This window comes from Labeo rohita, chromosome 2 (genome assembly GCF_022985175.1).
Source record: "Labeo rohita strain BAU-BD-2019 chromosome 2, IGBB_LRoh.1.0, whole genome shotgun sequence".
Lineage (NCBI taxonomy): Eukaryota > Metazoa > Chordata > Actinopteri > Cypriniformes > Cyprinidae > Labeo > Labeo rohita.
The window spans coordinates 711,632-725,617 of record NC_066870.1 but is presented as its reverse complement, the minus strand read 5'-3'; the positions used below and the strand labels follow the sequence as shown (position 1 = coordinate 725,617).

Genomic DNA, 13,986 nt, shown 5'->3' with positions numbered 1-13,986 from the left:
ATATACACACACACATATATATATATATATATACACATATATATATGTATATGTGTGCATGTACATATATATCTATATATATCCTGTATATATTACTATATACAGTAAACATTTCTTTGTAACTACATGCACTGGACACTGTGTTCTCTGTTTTTTTTTTATATGTAGTGTCTAATGAATGAAGTGTTTATATTATTGACTAATGTGTGTGTGAAATGAGAGATGGTTTAAAAAAATGTGTTTTAGCATTTCAGTAGAACTGTAATAGTTTACTGAGATTTTGAGTAGTAATGAGTCACATCTGTTTCTGCATCACAGCTCAGTGTTTTCAGTCTGGAGTTACGAGCACATCCATGAAGAGATACTGTCAGAATATTTTCATCGTATCTCTGTTCTTCTGTTCTGATGGATAATGTGTGAGGAATGTGGTGCAGGTCTGCGCAGGTTCAACCCGGAGCGCGTTCAAACAAACACACACGACAGAGAACAAACACCTGAGAGTCAAACACAGACTACTGTATATGAGAATTAGTCTTTATCAAACAAAACCCTCCACCTCCAGGATCATCGTGTTTATAGAATATCTGTAGATCACAAGTGAACGACACTGGTGAACATTAAGCTGATGTAGTTGTTTTGGATGTTCAGATCATTTCTTCTGTCTCAGTTTGATGTTCAGAGTCATTTGTAGTTTGTAACTTGGTTTGTTTAAGCATTACTCATCAACCCAGCACTGTCACAATAGCTGTGTTTCTATCTACATATATATATGTACAATTTGGGATATGCTTTAAAGAATGCTGTAAACCCCTAGAGCAACCTCAAATATGAACACCTAGATGGACATCAAATCCGATTTTTCACATAAGTTTAATTTGCAACTTTGGATGGGAGCATAGCTCAACTATGGGAGCCATAACTCAAGCAATGATTTGAGTTTGGGGCGGAGCTATCAGTGCGATCGACCAATGGGCAGAACGGCAGGCGTGTTCAGGACACCAGTGACACTAGTGGAATAGAGTTATTACTGAATAATATACTTTTTAATAACATCAGTGCAGAAAATGTATTTATCAAAACATTTGTTTACTGAATATTGACAAGGAAATATTGACATTGATAAATTGATAAACTGACACTGATAAAGCTGATCAAGTCCTTTGGAACCACATGAGAAATTTAATTTGAGTAATAAAGCAATTCATATATCAACGAAGCCAAAGCTGCTTGGCTCATCGCTCATGTGTTGTTGTGTTCACGTGCTGTTTCTGTCTGGACTCACACGCGGTCTGTTCCCGGTCGTCCTGCGGCGCGGGGCGGCGGGTAGGATTTCCCAGCGGGTTTACTGGCGCAGTTACAGCAGAGCATGATCCCGCCGATGACGGTCAGAGCCGACGCGCCCCAGCCCACGTACAGAGCCTTCCCGAACTCGTATCTGTGTGCACACAATCAACACCAGCTCACAACATTAAACCACAGCACAGACTTTTTGGATGAATTCATATTTACTGATGTATTACTATGTAACTGAAAGGAAGATATTAGACGTACATATTTATAGTCTCACAGGTTACAGCGCACAGCTGAATAATACATTCACTACAGTCAGTGTTTTACTAGAGTAAACTCCTCACACTCACCTTCCATTTGTTGGAGTAAACGGATCGAAGAACTTCTTTCTTATGTTTTCTCCGTACCAGCTGGTGGCAACAAGAGCGCAAACCCTTGTAGAAATAAGAAAAGATCTGACATGAACATGCTGCATGTGAACAGACTTGTTTTATGGATCAGGGGAGTAAATTGCAGTGATGGGAATAATGGCGTTATAAATAAACGGTGTTACTAACGGCGTTATTTTTTCAGTAACGAGTAATCAAACGAATTACTGTTTCCTACGTTACAACGCCGTTACCATTACTGCCAATACAATACGGTGTTACTATTATTTATTATGATATTACTATAATTTTATTTTTCAGTTCATCTGAATGGATGCGCAGCGTACCTGTATTTGACGAGCTGTAAACTCTAGTGTGAAGGCACACGACTCGCCGTCACTTTGTCTCACACACACCCAAAGAAAGATACAGAGCGACAGAGTCTTATACCATGCAGAACTGACGCGCTACGTGTAAACGATATTCTTTGTTGTATTTTCCTCTCAAAACAACGGAGCTCCTTTGGAATACTTCAGCTTTTAAGAACTGCCGGTTTCTCCGGTAGTAGGCGGAGCTAATGTGCAAACAGCAATCTCATTGGCTGGCGCTCACCTATTATCGTCCCTGTTTTGATTACAGCAAATCAGTTAGAGCGAACACAGACAATGTGATTAATATTCATGAACCCAGCAGCTCATTAAACCTTAGTGTGTTTAATATTGTTATTAATAGTAGAATTCATGGTAGTAACAAGACGTTCATAGAAACACTAAATTACAAACAATATCAGCACCAGTCCTGAGTTCAGTCAACATGACAAACATGCATTCATACATGCTTATTCTAATTACTAAAGTTCTAATGGCTAAAGTTGAATGCTAATTATAATTATAATATTATATCAGATATTTAATATTAGTCTGGTGAGTAAACTAAAAATGTAATTAATTTCATTAAAATTTCATTCATTTAACATATTTAATATTGGGGTCATCCAAGTTATTTAATATATTTCTTTTTTTTTTTTTTTTTTTTTAGCAACACAATAGTTACTTTCCCTGGTAATTAGTTACTTTTATAATGATGTGACTCTGTTACTAACTCAGTTACTATTTGTGAGAAGTAACTAGTAACTATAACTAATTAATTTTCAAAGTAACATTCCCAACACTGCCCACAACAACATTAAAATAGTGTAGATTGGTGTACAATGTTTTATATTTATTTTATAGTTATATTAAATTAGATTTTTTTTTTAAGTAACGCAATAGTTACTTTGCCTGGTAATTAGTTACTTTTATAATGATGTAACTCAGTTACTAACTCAGTTACTATTTGTGAGAAGTAACTAGTAACTATAACTAATTACTTTTTTAAAGGTACGTGCCCAACACTGGTAAATGGTGAAATTAAGTGTTAGCATATGTGTTTCTGAGTAAAAGGAAAGACATGTTAGTGCTTAACGTTTGGTTATGGCTGACACTTAAAAGAGCTGTGTGATGTTGAAGTTTTGTGCTTGTTGCACTGAAGACTGGTTTGTGTGTTTGGGTTGTTGGTGGATATGTGAATTTGGCTTTAGTTGTGCTGAAGTCAGTGATTAGTAACTTGTTCATTGCAAACATCTGCTATACCTAAGCTATAGACGTTATTTCAAACAAACAATAACAAATACGACTCCGTATAACCCACTTCTTATAAGTAATTTTAAGCAAATACTTAGCTGTATAATGCATTGACAAATGTTAGGTAGACTTGCTTAATTTCTTTTAGTGTGTCATTGATGTTTTATCTTTACTCAACACATGTGATGAAATCCACCCACATAAACGGAGTGCTAATGGTGCTCAGTTTCACTGAGTAGTTTCTCTAGGTTTGTTTCTACAGAAAGTGAGTGGCAACATATCTGCAATGATGAAGAGGACGCCTCCGGCCACCGCCACTTTGCTCTTCTGTTCCTTTGCGTCAGACAGACAGGTGGTGCACTTCATGCCGACGGCAGCCACCAGCAGACCCACACAGCACAGGAGGATGGAGGTGATCATGAAACCACGAGCTGCCTGAACTTCCCCTGAGAGACACACATCACATAACAACATAACATAACATCACAACTCATAACAACACAATGCAGAACATCACAACACATCCCACACAACACAACATAATGCAACATAACAATGTAACATAACAAAACGTGATGGTAAATAACAGCACCACATCAGCTTATTTACGAACTTTAAACCTGGCAAGAAACAAAAAACTTTAGGACATAAAAATATACAAATTTGTGGCTTAATCAAAAGTAAGCAGATGAGTGTCACTGATCATAGGACTGTTTCATTTTCAGTTAATTCAAATTTGATGCTGTTAATTTCAAATGAGAAGTTTTATATTACATAGAAGAAATACGAAAAGAGGGTCATTTTCGCCCTTTATATATGATTGATATATTCATAAAGATGTTCACTGTTGCTCTAAAACAGAAACACCTGACAAATGGTTCACTATTTTTTAAAACAATCTTTACTTGTGTCCCAAATGTGTTATTTTCATTAAAAAACATATAATACATATTATTATAATCTGATACAGTGTTTACGTTCTATTCTGTAGTTCATTTTCTTTTTTAAAAGTCATTTTTAACTGTTTAGACAATACAGACAGATAGTGTTATATTTGTATTATTAAGATATTATTTCTCAAGTTTTTGAGTAAGAGTTTTTTAAATTTTGTTTTGTTTTTCATTTTTGTTCATTTTAGCACTTTTGTTGTTGTTAAATATCTATATAGTGTTTACTTTCACTTTTCAGTTTCAGTAATTTTTAGTACTTGTTAAAATGGCAATTAGCTAAAATAAAATAAGTTTAATATACAATAGTCAACATTTGAAGTGGATCAAAACCTTTCATCAAAGTTGCTCTAAAACCAGAACAATACCTGTTCTTGTCTTATAGGACAACTTTAATAAACTTTTCTGATCTACTTCAAATGTTGACTACCATTTTTTTAATGGCAGTTTAGTTAGTAATTGATATATATAACCCGATTTATAATATTTTAAGCTGTACATGTCAGTCATGCCAATAAACATATTGTTTGTCTCTGAACAGTGCGTAAATATTTTAGTCTTCACATTTTGTTACACAAATACAGTTTTGTAACATTTTGAAGATTTAATTTTTAACTCATTCATCCTGAGGTTTTTCAATAATCGTGCTACACATCTGCTGGAGAATTCGCGCTATTCGCCCAACTTGTCTGGACAAGAAGCGGGTCTCACACACACACACACACACACACACACACACACACACACTGAGGCGCGATCGTGCTCGTACCTGGGAGCTGCAGTAAGGAGTCATAGGCTTTGCACTGCATCTGTCCGGTGCTCTGATACACACAGGAGCTCCAGAGCCCCTCATACATGGCCTGCGCGGTGATGATGTTGTCCCCGGCGTATGAGGACATCTTCCACTCGGGCATGACCGTGGAGGCGATGAGACCAAGAAGTCCCAAAAAAGCCAAAGTGTAGCCGAGGAGCTGCAGCCCTGCGTTTGCCATTACTGGAGTGAAGTGTTGAGTTACAGCTGCTGGAGTGAGTGATGGTGCTGCTGACGCATGAATGAAACTCCTCCAGCAACATCATCACCATCATCATCTTCGCCGGCGCTGAAGCTCCACCTGAAGATCCTCACGCGCCTCCTACCGCCTCCGAGCACTTTCACACACTTGTGTGGAAATGACTAACTGCGGCAGTATCAAGCCACTTTATTATTACGCTTCCCATGTATGGAATTCATAGATCTTATTTCATAAGGTTACTTTACAGTAACCCAGCTGACTTTCTGGCAAAGTTCCTCGACTTGTTCATAGAGAACAAACGTTCTTTCAGTACCGTAAACCCTAAACGTAATTGATTAAAAATGCATTTATTTTATACTAATTATAGTTCAAGTCTTTTAACATATTTACTGACATATCGTTCGAGATTCACTGATGTAAAAATTGTAATTAAACTTTATTTGGAGCACAATGCACATTTCTTAATATTAAGCCTAAAATGTTTTAATGTCACTGTTGATGAGGATTGTATGATCTTTAAATAATATCGCTCTTTAAATGCTAAATATTTAAAGTGTATCTAAGGTATACTTGCAATAGTTCCACTTCAGCACAATTAAATATACGTAAGTATATCTTTAGTTTGACTTCAGCACTACTTCCGTACAATTAAAGCGCAATTAAGTACAAAATTAGTTGTTCCAGTTCAGCAGACTTTAAATATACCAGTTTAGTACACTAAAAATCATGATTTTGTCTGAGCTATAAAAAAAATCAAAGAATTCTTTCTTTTTTTTTTTTTCATTTTATTTATATTACCTTATTTTTTTAGTGGATAGAATAAGTATGTTTTGGGTAAATTAATTTCAGTTTAAGCCCCATATCCTCGCGAGTCTCAAATTGTCTTGAAGAGAGGACTCTCTTTTCGTTATTTTCCTGCTTTTGCAAGTTAACTGTTTGGTTACATCAGAAACAAGTTTCTCAGTTATGAGGAAAGTAGGAAACTGGCTCCGAACTTCAAGGGCACAAATCTTCAATTTCTCTCTTTTCATTCGCTTTCCTTCGCTTTTAAATAACTGCACATTTTACTTTCACTTAAAATTAGCGGCAATTCCGCGTCAATTTTATTAACAAAGCGAATAAAAATAGTTTACACCATGTTATATTTGTATATATATATACAAAACTGAAAAATCGGTAAACACTGTGGAACCAAATAAATATAAGAAACGTAGAACATTTATTAGCAAAACGAATAAGAAAGAAATTACACAAAGTAAAAATCAGCAAACACTGCAGAACCAAATAAATAAGAATGAATGTTCAAAAAAACCACCACAGATAAACGGCAAAAGTCAACAGGCTTTCAAAATAAAATAAAATAAAATAAAAACATTGCCAAACTTCCACCATGGTCTCTCCTGACCTCACTCTTCTTGTCGGTCAGCTCGTCACTGGCTGCAAACCTATTCTCTGCTTTAGGAAATGTTATGTTTTTTTTTGTTTTTTTAACTCTGTGCAGCAGTCATTGGTAATTCTCAATGTATTTTAATGTATAATATGTTACATATATATATGAAATATAGAACATATATTTAAAAAAAAATCTGGCTTGTTTGCCAAAAAAAAAAAAAAAAAAAAAAAAAACCTTTGGTTAAAAATTCTCAGTGGCTGTGTAAAACAACACCCTTTTTATCTTGCCAAAATCAGCTCTGCTAAAATCATCTCATTCTGGTCCAGGCAAATGCTAATTTTAATGCAAATGAGCTCTGCTCGCCCCGCCCCTCTCTTCTCTCTGTGGAGTGACTAGCTTGTTTACTTTGGCTGCATTTAGCTGCTAAACTTGCTAACTAGCACGTTATAAGGAAAGGCAATCGCAAAGATTCATAAAAAAACCCTTATACTCACTTCTGCTGTAGGTGAAGCTGGATCACGAATGATTTGTGTGAACAAGACGGATATATGTAGATCGGGAGGTTCATTCCCTTCACAAACAAACGTAATCCACTGCATCTTCAGCAGCTCAGATGTCGGGAGTAAATGACGACCACTATGTTCATTATTACATCCAGCAACACAACACCTCAATCACTCAATCGGAGATATTCTTGTCTAACTTACATCCCTGCTCCGGCATCAAAACAAAGAGGTTGGACTGTTACAGCTGATCTGAGGTAAGACGCTCATGTCAATCAAATATTGTGGGAGTGGCCTCTGTCATGTGACGCCACAACGACAGGCATCTGAGAACGGCTCGGTTTGAAAAAGGGGATATTATTTTTACAGATTAATTAAAAACCACTGCATGGATTTTTATCATTATAGGGTAGATTTGTACATACACTGCCAACACACATTAATGTCCAAACAACATGAAAAAGTGAACTTAGCATCCGATCACCCCTTTAAAACATTTTGAAAACTGGACATTGTGAACATTTGAATGTTTTTGCATTTTAATAAGAATGTTCTATTAACATATTCTATTAACTGTGAAGGTCTTATTACTTAACCTTAGTTAATTCATGGTTAGTTCATGTCAGCTCACATTTATTAAATAACATTAACAGATACAACTTTTGATTTTAATGTATTAGTAAATGTTGAAATAAACATGAACTGAAATTAAAGATAAATGCTTTAGAATTATCAGAAACTAGCAGAAGTCAGGTGTGTGGAAATGTGATATGGTTGTGTCAGTGTATTATGCTTGATGTCAGATGGGTTTCAAAACTCTGAAGACTGTGCTCCACAGAAAAACATACACCTCTCCTGTTGCTCAGCTGTCTTTATGGGTCAGTCTATAAATCTTATGGATTAGGTCCAGTGAAACCTTCCTCTGTTCTGTAGTTACCACTACATAATCAACAGATTCGGGAAAATTAATTATTAGTTTTGAACCAAATGGATAATTATTTGACCAAAAGGAACGTATGCACTCATTGTTTTACAGCAGTTTAAGGCCAAACAACAAACCATGACTGATGTCACAGATAGACCCGACCAATGACCGTCAGTTTACTCAGACACAGAGTTTATCTGAAAGCCACCGACGTCAAAGTGGAATTTGCTTATTTCCACTCGAGCTGCATGTGCACAACAGAGCGGTAAGTAATGACAGTTTTCACATATAATATTGTGTATTTCCAGAAAATAAACAAGGAAGTATGTTTGCTGGGTGTTAAGTCATTTTCATTAATATTTTCAATGTTAACAATTAGGAAATCCTTAGCATTAGTTAAAGTTACATGCGCAATGAACATTATTTTACAGCTTTTAATAATACAGGTTAAAGTCAATTCATACATATACTCTAGTTCAGATTTGTAGTTCAAATGATTCAAAAGGTTGAGCATGTAATGATCACTGGTGCTAATAATGTCAAAGTAATAGATTTGACATCTTGTATTTGTTGGACATTATTTCAATGGAATTCTCAACGTCTCGTATAAATGGATCTAATGTGAAAACTGTAAATTTATTGCATTCAGCTTTTATTGTTGTGTCATCTTTTGTAAAAAAATATTTTATTATTATTTATTTATTAATTAATTAATTTTTATTCTTATTCTTAAGGTGTACATTATATTTTATTTTATCTTTTATCTTTTTTGTTTTGTTTTGTTTTGTTTTGTTTGAAGTCTACCAGGGGTGGGATGGGTTGGGGTGGGTTCTAAATTTGCACAGTTGCTTTTTGTTTTATAATACTGTTATTAGAAGAAAATTCAATAAACAGTTGTTAACAAAAAAAAAGTAATAGACTTGATGTCTGAGGGAACACACATGGTGACAAAACCTGCTGAAAATCAGTATTAGATAAAAGTGTCTGTCGAAAGTTTAATAAAGTGTTAGAGACACCTGTAACTCACCTTCAGCATCTAGCAGTGTCATTTAGTCGTCATGACCTAATGTACATGTGATGACGTCAAGCAGGTTTTCTTCTACTCATCAAAACGTCAGTGTATTGAACATTATAATGTGCTCATGTAAATGCAGGCAAGATTTGTTAAATATCAAAACTGGAACAAAGAGTGGACATGAATGTACCTCAAACTCAGCAGACACGAGGAGACGCAGTGACTGAAACTGAACTGTGGCTTTTCTTTTCCCAGAAGACATGAGCAAACACTGGGCAGCGGTTCTACTCGTCCTGATTCAGCTTCACCGCTGTGATTGCTGTCCTGATCTGTGCCAGTGCTTCTCGGCTGCCAAGGTCGTCTGCTCTGACGAGTCCATGAAAACTTTGCCTGTCAACATCTCAGCGCAGGTGAGAGAACTGATTGTAGTAACGTCGGGCGTCGCGCTTTTGGACGGTCGTTCCTTCAGAGAGAACCTCAGACTTACTAAGCTGGTCGTTCTCAACAGCCTCGTGAAAAAGATCTGTCACAACGCCTTCGACCGTCTGCAGGAGCTGCAGGAGCTGGAAATCAGTGGAAACCATCATTGGTTGACTTTTGACCCACGGACCTTCGGCTCGCTGACCAACCTTACAAGACTGTTACTCAACAACAATAAGATCGGTGCTCTGGGCGCTGGCATTTTTGACTCTTTGCACAAACTGGAAACGTTGCAGTTGAGGGGGAACGGCTTGTCTTATCTGCCCAGCCTTCTCTTCCATCGTCTCCACAAACTGCAGGAGCTCGACCTGTCCTTCAACCTCATCAGCTCCGTCTCAGCAGATGTTTTCCAGAACAACTCTCTCCTGAGAACGCTCTCGCTGCAGACCAACTCCATCTCACAGCTTCCGGCAGGGATCTTCACTCACCTGGATCACCTGGAGGAGCTGAATCTCCGAAGCAATCCCATAAGCAACCTAAGCGCTGAGACGTTCCCATCCGGTTTGCGGAAGCTGATCCTCAAGAAGAACGCGCTGGCGCAGCTGCCCCGCACCATCTTCCACAAACTGCATCACATTACGTATCTGGACTTGTCTCAGAATCAGCTCTCTGAGGTCCCTTCGGATCTCTTTCAGAACCTCATCTCGCTGAAAAAACTGGATCTGTCCGAGAACCGGATTACGGCATTGCCCAGCACTGTCTTCAAGGGGCTGTTTAGTATAAAAGCCCTCCATCTGCAGAAAAACAAACTGAGCTCCCTGGAAGCGAACCTGCTGAAGGATCAGCATGACATGGAGCAGCTCTACTTGTCCATGAACAATCTGCAGAGCATCCCGCACGGCTTCTTCGATGACCTGGACTTCCAGTGTGTCGTCCAGCTTCACGGGAACCCCTGGCGCTGTGACTGCGGCTTACAGTACTTCTTTGACTGGCTGAGTTACAGCGACAGGAACGTGGAGGATCTGACGAGGGTTTCCTGTGGAGCTCCTGAGGTTATTCGAGGACGCCGCGTGGTGTCTGTGGACAAGGAGCAGCTCGTCTGCGTGAAAAACTCCAGCTCTGAGTTTCACGGCTCCTCCGTCCCAAACGTTACCGAGATCCCGGTCGATGGCAGCGATGATGGTGCGATTCGTTGCTCGCTCCGAGAAGTGAAAGGCACGGCATCCATTCAGTGCAAAGTCACTAAATGCACCAACGTGAAGTTTCAGGCCCTTTTTCAATCTGACGATGGAAATGAACAGGAGAGTTTCCTAAGGGAGTGGTCGGTGCCTGCGGGATGCTCCAACGGGACTGTCTAGGGCTTTTATTTAACAGTACATCTTGTACAGAACCCTTAATGAGTTTCTGCTTTAGTTGTTCAAATATTTTGTGGATTTTTTCTTCAAAATGTGATAATTCACTCTCAGAAAAAATGTGTCCCTTAAGGGATTGCTCCACTTCCAGAATAAAAATTTCTTGATAATTTACTCACCCCCATGTCATCCAAAATGTTCTTATCTTTCTTTCTTCAGTCACAAAGGAATTACGTTTTTTTGAGGAAAACATATCAGGATTTTTCTCCATGTAGTGGACTTTCTTTGGTGCTCAACGGACTGAAGGTTTCAGTGCAGCTTTAAAAGGCTCTACATGATCCCAGCTGAGGAATAAGGGTGAAATGATTATTTTCTGAAAAAAATAAAAATGTATATCATTTTTAACCTCAAATGCTTGTCTAGTTCTGTGATGCGCATGCGTACTCTGTGCACTCCGGTTCAAGACAGGTAGGGTATGTCGAAAAACTCCCATCTCATCTTCTCCTCCAACTTCAAACTCGTCCTACATATGAATATCTTGGATGACATAAGGGTGAGTAAATTATCAGGAAATGTTTATTCTGGAAGTGGAGTAATCCTTTAAGAGCAGGGGTGTCCAATGCTTTTCCTGGAGGGCCAATGTCCTGCAGAGTTTAACTCCAATCTGCCCCAACACACTTGCCCGGACGTTTCTAGTAATCCAAAGGCCTTGATTAGCAGGTTCAGGTGTGCTTAAATTGTACTGGAGCTCAGCTCTGCAGGTCCATGGCCCTCCAGGAGCAGGACTGGACAATCCTATTTTAGGGGTACAACAGCTTGTCACTGGGGCAGCTTTGTACCTTACTTAACCCTAAAGGTGCATACCCTAGAGCAGTGCTTCTCAGGCCTGTCCTGACGACCCCTACACCACTGCACATTTTGTAGGCCTCCCTCACCAGAAACACCCAATTCAAGTCTTGCATTCTCTGCTAATGAGCCGGTGAGCTGAATGAAGTGTGTTAGATGAGGGAGACATACAAAATGTGCACTTCTTGGGGGGTCGGCAGGACAGGTTTGAGACGTGCTGCTTTAGAGTAATAGTATGTACCCTTAAGGTGCTACCAAATACCTTTTAGGGTTAAATAAGGGCGTCCCTATAAGGCTACTGCCCCCATGACAAGCTGTTGTACCCCTAATGGTAAAGAACCCTTGATGAGCTTCTGCTTTAGTTTACTTGTGGAGTATTATTTTTCAATCAGTTCATAAAGCACTCTCTGAAAAAAATGTGCTAAAATGTACCTTTAGGGGTAAAAAACAGGTTGTCAGTGGGGCAGAAACCTTGAAGGGACATGTAACCAAAAATTACAATTTGATGAAAATGTACATATCCTTAGGCCATCAAAGATTAGGATGAGTTTGTTTGTTCATGAGATTTGTAGAAATGTGTCATTCCATCAGTGTCTCACCAATGGATCCTCTGCAGTGAATGGGTGCCGTCAGAATGAGAGTCCAAACAGCTGATAAAAACATCATAATAATCCACAAGTAATCCACACCACTCCAGTCCATCAGTAAACATTTTGTGAAGACAAAAGCTGAAACAAATCCATCATTAAGACGTTTGTAACTAAAATATGAGTCCATAATCCATAATAACACCTCCTCCAGTGAAAAAGTCTCTCATCAAAATCCAGCCACATATTTGTTTAGAGCCGTTTTGGCTTGTAAACGGTGCTTGATCTGTGCAGATTTCTCTCCTGATTCAGACCAGACCACTTTTTCACTGGAGGAATCGTTATTATGGATTATGGACTCTATGATAGATTTGTTTCAGCTTTTGTCTTCTCAAGACATTAACTGATGGACTGGAGTGGTGTGGATTACTTGTGGATTATTGTGATGTTTTTATCAGCTGTTTGGACTCTCATTCTGACGACACCCATTCACTACAGAAGATCCCTTGGTGAGACAGTGATGAGATGACACATTTTTTACAAATCTGATGAACAAACAAACTCATCCTCATGGTTCTGCCTCGACATACTGTCCCAGAACACTTTGATGTCGAGCTGATTGTGTTCAGTTGTGTATGTTAATGACTAAGCCATGCGTAGGCCAGACTCATCGGTGGAGAAGTGTGCCGGATGAATCAATGAGAGATAAGAGAGGTGGATGAACTTGTCTTGTGGTGGTCAAAGTACAGTCAAGAGACTGAACCACAACACAGTGTTTCAACAAGCCGAACGATTCATTTCATCTGTTGAAATATCCAGTAAATGTGCCGGTGTTCAATGGATGACCCTGCACAGCCCCGACGTGTGCTTGCAGTTGCATTCATACAACTGTTTCATAAAGCAATAAATAATCATATGCCACTATATTTGCTTTTGTGCTGCCATTGTGAGTTTATATCAGGTCTCTGGAGCTATGAAGCGTGCTTTTAAAACTTGTCTCAGCTTGCATTTAATATCAGGGCAACCACATCTGCTCGCTGCAGTACCGTCAGCTCACTGTAGGTGGCGCATCACTCAGAAGCGGGACAGGTCATTCCAAATCAGCCTTCATCAGGAGTAATTACACATTTCACAGTGCAGGAACAGGACATTCGAGCAGTAGAGGCACATGAAGCGTCGCAGCACAGCAGATCACACACACGACAGCGATGTTCTCCACTCGCGCGCCACTCTCTGTCGTCAGGAACCGCAGTCAATCATTAACCGGCTATCAGAGATCACCACACACAAAGCCATGTTATGTAATGCAGCATTCCTGCGCCTTCAGAAGACCAATGAACGGCTGTCTTCAAGAGCCTGGCCAGAGGTCATGTGACTAACAGGGTTCAGTTACACATACGACAAAGAATAAAATGTGAACATTAGTTACAGTGAGCCACAGAATGATTGTGTTGCTCAGATGCTGCTCTTTAAAGACCCAGTGCTTGATAAAATAACAAAAGAGACGACTGAGCCAATAACAACTGCAAATAACTATATTCTTACCGAGTATTTCTGTCTTGTTTTCTAGTACAAATATCCAATTCTTAAAACAAGATACATGTACTTATCAAAATTAAGCTGAAAAGAAGCAAAATATCTGTCAACGGGGTCAGAAAACAAGCCTTTTTTGTTTTGTTTTTCTTGTTTAAAAAAAAAACAAAAC

At 38.6% G+C, this 13,986-nt stretch overlaps 2 protein-coding genes across 3 annotated transcripts; one reads left to right on the top strand and one right to left on the bottom strand.

The window, feature by feature from the left end:
* Positions 1–557: 557 nt before the first annotated feature.
* On the bottom strand, positions 558–5,263 carry cldn1 (claudin 1). Its single transcript, XM_051123767.1, has 4 exons — positions 4,997–5,263; positions 3,562–3,726; positions 1,641–1,725; positions 558–1,435 (listed from the first exon to the last, which is right to left on the bottom strand). The coding sequence occupies exons 1-4, from the start codon at positions 5,217–5,219 to the stop codon at positions 1,279–1,281; spliced, it is 630 nt and encodes a 209-aa protein (XP_050979724.1). The 5' UTR covers positions 5,220–5,263; the 3' UTR covers positions 558–1,278.
* Positions 5,264–8,231: 2,968 nt separating this feature from the next.
* zgc:153913 (carboxypeptidase N subunit 2) lies at positions 8,232–13,207 on the top strand. 2 transcript variants are annotated; one of them, XM_051123113.1, is made up of 2 exons: positions 8,232–8,326; positions 9,335–13,207. In XM_051123113.1, exon 2 carries the CDS (start codon positions 9,337–9,339, stop codon positions 10,852–10,854), a length of 1,518 nt encoding a protein of 505 aa, XP_050979070.1. In that variant the 5' UTR covers positions 8,232–8,326; positions 9,335–9,336; the 3' UTR covers positions 10,855–13,207. The 2 variants fall into 2 exon arrangements, with proteins under 2 accessions (XP_050979070.1, XP_050979062.1); XM_051123105.1 differs by having other exon boundaries at positions 8,265–8,326; positions 9,332–13,207.
* Positions 13,208–13,986: the final 779 nt, after the last annotated feature.